General features: G+C 31.5%; 2 protein-coding genes across 3 annotated transcripts in view; one reads left to right on the top strand and one right to left on the bottom strand.

The window, feature by feature from the left end:
• Positions 1 to 1,333, top strand: part of LOC123009377 (phosphatidylinositol 5-phosphate 4-kinase type-2 alpha) — an 8,058-nt gene extending 6,725 nt beyond the window's left edge. For both annotated transcript variants that reach the window (XM_044405641.1, XM_044405640.1), the window contains one exon: positions 1,002 to 1,333. In XM_044405641.1, coding sequence (XP_044261576.1) covers positions 1,002 to 1,237 — 236 coding nt within the window. In that variant the 3' untranslated portion in view covers positions 1,238 to 1,333. The remainder of the gene's footprint in view (positions 1 to 1,001) is intronic.
• Positions 1,334 to 1,960: 627 nt separating this feature from the next.
• On the bottom strand, positions 1,961 to 5,980 carry LOC123009376 (testis-expressed protein 10 homolog). The gene is made up of 8 exons (XM_044405638.1): positions 5,755 to 5,980; positions 5,495 to 5,701; positions 4,908 to 5,448; positions 3,022 to 3,119; positions 2,720 to 2,966; positions 2,459 to 2,669; positions 2,259 to 2,413; positions 1,961 to 2,210 (listed from the first exon to the last, which is right to left on the bottom strand). The coding sequence occupies exons 1-8, from the start codon at positions 5,950 to 5,952 to the stop codon at positions 2,002 to 2,004; spliced, it is 1,866 nt and encodes a 621-aa protein (XP_044261573.1). The 5' UTR covers positions 5,953 to 5,980; the 3' UTR covers positions 1,961 to 2,001.
• Positions 5,981 to 6,000: the final 20 nt, after the last annotated feature.

Here is a 6,000-nt window from a genome sequence, read left to right as displayed (position 1 = left end):
ATGAAACTAATGTAAAAATCATTAGAGTAGTCAATAATTGTAAATTTCTTGACGCTTTCGAGAGTCTTGAAATATTTAAAAATAGAGATAATCTCATGAATTCAGACAACGGCCCCATTCCCTTTTCTCCCCTCTACTCGTTAGTTGGGGGTAGGGAAAGTGAAAGTCGGAAAATTAGTATATAAGGCATTACCATTGTTAAATTAGTTAGTTTTATTCTCACCTGAGGATGACCACTTTGTGGTCGAAACGAAATAGAACTTAAAAAAAAACATATTCTGGTATCTTACAGTCGCGGCCATTGAAAAGTAATACACTTGACAAATAAAAAAAATTTGGCGTTGTAAATTTTCCCTTGAAATTGACAATCACTGTCATGTTTAAAATGTCACTAGAATCTTCTTCTTTGTTTTAAGTACAGTCATTTATGTTCACATTTATTTCTTCTGTGATGACTCGTAGAGGGACATTGTCCCTTAATCTTGTAATAATAATAGATTTCTGTACATTCGACAATTGCGACATTATTAAATTTTCCTGACGGCGTCCACCACTGATTTGTCAAAAGTGACGTTTTCAGTGACACTGACAATCACAACGAAAAAAATACATTATGCAATTTTTTAAATTTTGAAAGGATGTGTCAAAATCCCGTGTATTACTTTTCAATGACGGCCTCTGTACAAAAAATTTCTCAGTAAAAGCCACAAATAACATTCTTCTTTGTTTTCTAATAGCCTGTAGCAGAAAAACTTGGAAAATTATTTTTCCAACAGAAATAAATAGTCAAAGTGCAAAATTTAAACTCTCATAACTTTTATAAATAGAACTTAAAAAAAAATTCCATGTTCCTGGTTCTTACCTTACATGGCAATTCTGTCTGCTGGGGCGGGCGCAAGTTCTGGCGCATCCTGTATATATTTTCTCTATGACTATGATCAACAATCAAAAATTGTAATATTATAACAAGTGTTTTAATAAGTATTGTAATGTACTTTCAGGTGGAATAATCCCCGAACTGGACATTTACGCCATACCTAGTTGCGAGTCTGCCCCCGTGAAAGAGATCTACTTCATCGCCATAATCGACGTACTTACCCATTATGGGGTGAAAAAACAGGCGGCGAAAGCCGCCAAAACAGTAAAGTACGGTTCGAACGTCGATGGAATTAGTACCTGCGATCCGGAGCAGTACGGCAAGCGATTTATCGATTTCATAAGTAAAGCAATCGAATAAATCTGAGGGGAAAAATTCTTGCTTTTTTTCTCGTTAACGTTGTGTTTATAATTGTAAATATTATATTTTAGATATGTACATAAACGATGTGATGAAGATCAGTTTTTAAGTTGTTGATAGTCAATTCGGATGCAGTCGTTTTCCTGCTAGCACTGCATTGTTCTCTTTCTTATTTACACGGAGGAAAGTCAATGTTTCATTAGCAGTATTATAAGGCCCCCAGTTTTTCATTAGGACAACAGAATCAATGTATTAAGTGGTTAAATGGGAACGAATTTATTAGTTTTTTCGAGTGTAAAAATTTGGCTTGACTGATTAGATTTCGCCGAGATTTAGAACTATTTTAAGGCTTCTAAAATTTGATTTTTCGATTTGGTTTTTAAGACAATAATGACTTGTCTCAAAAAAAGGAAAAGAATGTAATATCTTAATACGGTTTTTACACTTTTTATATAAATTTTTTACTACTTTAAATAAATTTCTTCTGTCTGCTACGCCGGTTTTTCGATGGTATACGAATCATTGGGATTAATTTTTTGCCAAATGAGCTTTAATATCTATACTTGTTATTTTGTATTTAAATTTTATATCTAGTCTATGTTATTATTGATTATTGCTATGGTAATACTTTGTAATAAATTTTCAATTTTCACTATCAGTATAATTAAGGTAACTTGTCTTTATATGTATCAGCTGTGTTTTTTTCATAATAAATCAAAAACGAAAATTTTTATACTTTAATCAACCTCACCTCGACACAAAAATTATTTATTACTCAACAAGTAAGTCCTCAATTGTAAAACATTTTCAAAATGTTTGGAATAAGTACAATCTGGATTTGATTTTACAAAATTATTAATTTCATCGATATCTTGAGTACTCAGATTAGGTAAATAGAAAAAAATACTAACAAAATTTTTTCGGGCAATTTCAAGGTTTGCTGCTTCTGTAATTTCCATTGTACGCATGTTACCTAAAAATAGTCAATTAACTAAAATAAAAAAATTAAAAAAAACCTTACTCAAAATCCGGTTCACCGATTTTGTCACACCATCCTGTACAACCTTTTGTCCTTTCATGCACAAATTCAAGACAGTATCAATTAATTTTACGGAAACTTGATTTGCACAAAGAAAATCGGGTAATTTTTCAGTCCACAGTTGGTATTTTTCAAATCTGAAATGAAATGAATTAAAACAGAAAAATGTTTTTTGTAGTTACCTTGGACACGTTAGTACTTCCAAAAGATCACTTTTATAAAAATCGGAAATTTTTCTATTGGTGTAAAACGATACCACATTTTCCATAATTTCAACTTCAGCTATTCCCAACCTTTGACACATGTTGATTGGTTTTACAAACATCACCTTTAAAATTTTAACTAAATACGCGTAGGCTTTAGGAGTGAAATTGCGAGGGGATTTGAGACAGTCTGAAAATTATCATAAAGCGACATCTTGTGATGCATTTTTCAATACTTACTATTAAGAAACACCGCTAAGTGACGTGTTTTGGGCTTATTCTTGGCATTTAGATTTATTCTTAAAGTTAGGAAAACATAAATAACAATCAAATTTTCTTCAGTACAATTTGGATCGCAATTCATGACAAAAGATCGTGAAAATTCTTTAATAATTTCAAAATTATTTCTTTTGTTGTGAATGTATGGAAAATTAGATAATAGATGATCAAGGAATATCACTGACTTATTATTACAGAAGAGTTCAACCTGAAAAAAAAAGATAATTTTCTTTAAGGACACAAATAAATATGTCTAAACTTACATTTCCCGATAATTGTAAATATTCGTGCAACAAGTGTAAAATATTTACAATACAACTAAAAACGGCTACGGATTCTTCAGTGGCCAGGACTATTGGTTCTACAAAAAAGGTGCAAATTATTTGATAAGTTTGACAAACGGTACTTATTTCTGCCACGCTCGGTATAATACACCGAAAGTGCATTTTTTACATAGTGGTCTAAAATTACATTTTGAAATGTGTATAAGGATTTCATATAAGTAGGAGTAATATTTAGGGCCAGTTTCATAATCGAATTAAAGATTTTAAAATTAAAGTTGGTTTAGAATTACCCTGAATCGGTTATGAAACTGGCCCTTGACTTGTATTTATGAAATTTTGAACATCGTTAAACAAAGCTTTTGTCGTATGCGGTTTGTTTATTTTACATACAGGGTTCTGACTAGAAGTTATCAAATATCCAAAGGGTCATAATTCATTTTTTCCTTTTTTTGTTTACAAAATATTTATTTTTTTCCATATTTTCTAATTAGTTGATAAATTTAGTTTAGCTTTCTTTATTTACAACAGTATTCTATAATTATTACTCGTATATTTTATCTTTTTGAATTCACTTTACGAAAAAAATGAAATTGTTCTCTTATTTGAAAAGACATCAAAAAACTGTTTTTATCTTTAAGAAGTCGAAAATTCTGCCTATAGAAACGGTTGACATAGCTTTTTTGTGAGTTGAAATACTTCAACTTCTAGGAGTAGAAATCTCCACAGGGATGACTCCACCGAGTCAAATATGAGCTTATTTGAAGTCTTTCTCTCGTTGAAATCACAATTTATTTATCAATACATCGTCATTTAATCTGGCATTTTATTATAAAATTTACGCTATACAAGTGAATGCTTTAGTTTCCCACGAATGCTGTTTAGCGTTTTGTTCAATCCCGCTAATGAAATTTTAATAAAAGATTTTTTAAATTTCAATTTGTGTAACTACCAAAAACATAGGAGGCAGTTTCCGTCGTTATGATTCTCATAAAACAAACAATTATTGATCTGCCAATAAATTATAATTTTTTATCCCAAAAGGGTGTGCAAGCGCAGTGCAAGCCTTTAATTTACAATACCAAGAGAATTTAAAGAAAGAAAACGATGTATTTCCAGATGATATTCTACAAGAAGTTGTTAATGCAGCCACGTTCAATCTACTCCCTCAAAAATTTAAAGACAGATACGTAAAGGAGTAGGAAAAATTTCGATCGAGGATAAAGAACAGAAACGTAAATGTTGTAACTGAAGATGTATTGGTTGCTTATTTCAATGGATTAATAGTAATTAATAATTAATACTCGTATAATTTTACGTCGCCAACTAATTCCAGCCCATTTTGCCGTTTTACCTTTCGACTTGTCATTTTATTTGACGTTTCACGTGCAGTTAGTTCAAAAACAGACATACGTTCTCGGATGCAAAGATGACTCGATTACAAATTATCTTGATTGCTCGATATTTCAAAACTAACAAATTTCAAATCGGCCATCTTTTGAGAACCGTTTTTTATTGGTTAAAACCGAATGCCAAACACAAAATAACCAATGAAATATTGTTAACTTGACGTTAAGCGTTTGGTGGGCATTTTACTTGTAGTAGTGGGCAATTTAGTTCTTCTTTGTTTTCGCGAGTTTTTCGAGTGTTCTAATTATTGTTTAATTAAACGCCAAAGTGGTTTAAACGCAAGTTGATGAAAGAAGACGTCATCGTTCGAGTTTCTGGATGTTAAGATTTGTTGTTTTTTCAAAATTAATGCAAGTTTTTAGATTTTTCTTCAGCTTTATAACCATAAATGTGCAACCTGACAGTCTTTCTCATTATTTTTTATTGAAAACATGCTTTACATTCTGTTGCTTACTTACCTAGGCCATTTTTCTTTGTTTTTTCGGGCACAACTTCGATCCAAATTTCATGCAAAAGCTGTGTCAAATTGGCGATTTGTGTGTCAAACTCGTGACTCACTTGATTAGTCCTGCTGCCAACACAAACCTCATAATTATTTATGTTTTTATAAAGTGGAATAAACGGATTTCCTTTAACTTGTATTAAAGTTCCAAAACCTTTATCTTGATTTTTCTCAGACCTACATTGCGTCAAAGCATTCAAAATACCATAAAGCCGTGTCAAAACTTTGATTCTCCACTTAACACTCGACACTTTTCCTTCCAGATTTAAACTGAGACTCCTTTCTGTCCCCAAGTTATTTTTTGATTTTGATATCAGAGTGAGGAAAGTTGGAAAAATTGTATCGAAATTTTCTGCTATTAGGAGATTTTGGTGTTCTAGAAGAGCATCAAGTAGAAGAAGAGAGTCTTCCTGGATGTGTTTATTAATATTTGTCATTGCACACTTCAAATTTGTTAGAAAGTAATTAAAGAAAGGGCGAATTGTGGCTGTCGACACCTAGAAATCATTTTTAATAAATGAAATAGACAAAGTTGTTTCTTACTTTTTCAACAATTGCGTGTAGTAATTTTACTGAACTTCGACGTACTTTCCGTTCTCTGTCTTGTATTAAAGCACTGGCATTTTGTGAAATCAGAGATAAGTAAATTTGTGTTTCCTCTAAAGGGTGGGAGATGATCACGTCTTTTAAATCGGTACATGCTTCCACTTTCACAGCTTCATTGTAGTGTTTTAATTTTGAAATAAGTTCCTTGAAATAGAATTAAAGTAATACAATACAATACAGCTAATTTTGTAACTTACATCGATATTTGCCTTCTTTTTGCTCAATAATCCCTCAACTTGTCTCTTTTTAAGCTGTTCTTGTAACACAATCGATCGTATTTTAAACGCAGTGTTTGTGACATTTTGGCCTTTTGGTAGAAACTTTGTTTTGGTTTTAATTTTCACCTTACTTTTTTCTGATTTTAATTTTTTAGCGTGTCGGTGATTTTTCCCCATTTTTTGAGGTTAACTCACATGTTGTTGTTGACAGCTCTAAACAGAACT

This window comes from Tribolium madens, unplaced genomic scaffold (assembly GCF_015345945.1).
Source record: "Tribolium madens isolate multiple individuals breed KSU strain unplaced genomic scaffold, Tmad_KSU_1.1 Scaffold_71;HRSCAF=194;Tcas5.2_LG6, whole genome shotgun sequence".
NCBI classification, from domain to species: domain Eukaryota; kingdom Metazoa; phylum Arthropoda; class Insecta; order Coleoptera; family Tenebrionidae; genus Tribolium; species Tribolium madens.
This window is presented reverse-complemented; position numbering and strand designations above follow the sequence as displayed.

Bases quoted from the DNA above. Each gene is read 5' to 3' on its own strand.
- LOC123009376 (XM_044405638.1), bottom strand. From the start codon at position 5,952: ATGGGGAAAAATCACCGACACGCTAAAAAATTAAAATCAGAAAAAAGT. The intron at 5,702-5,754 runs GTAAGTTACAAA...TTCTATTTCAAG, and splicing joins AAAAGAAGGCAAATATCGAT to GAACTTATTTCAAAATTAAA. The intron at 3,120-4,907 runs GTAAGTAAGCAA...CCTTTTTTGTAG, and splicing joins AACAAAGAAAAATGGCCTAG to AACCAATAGTCCTGGCCACT.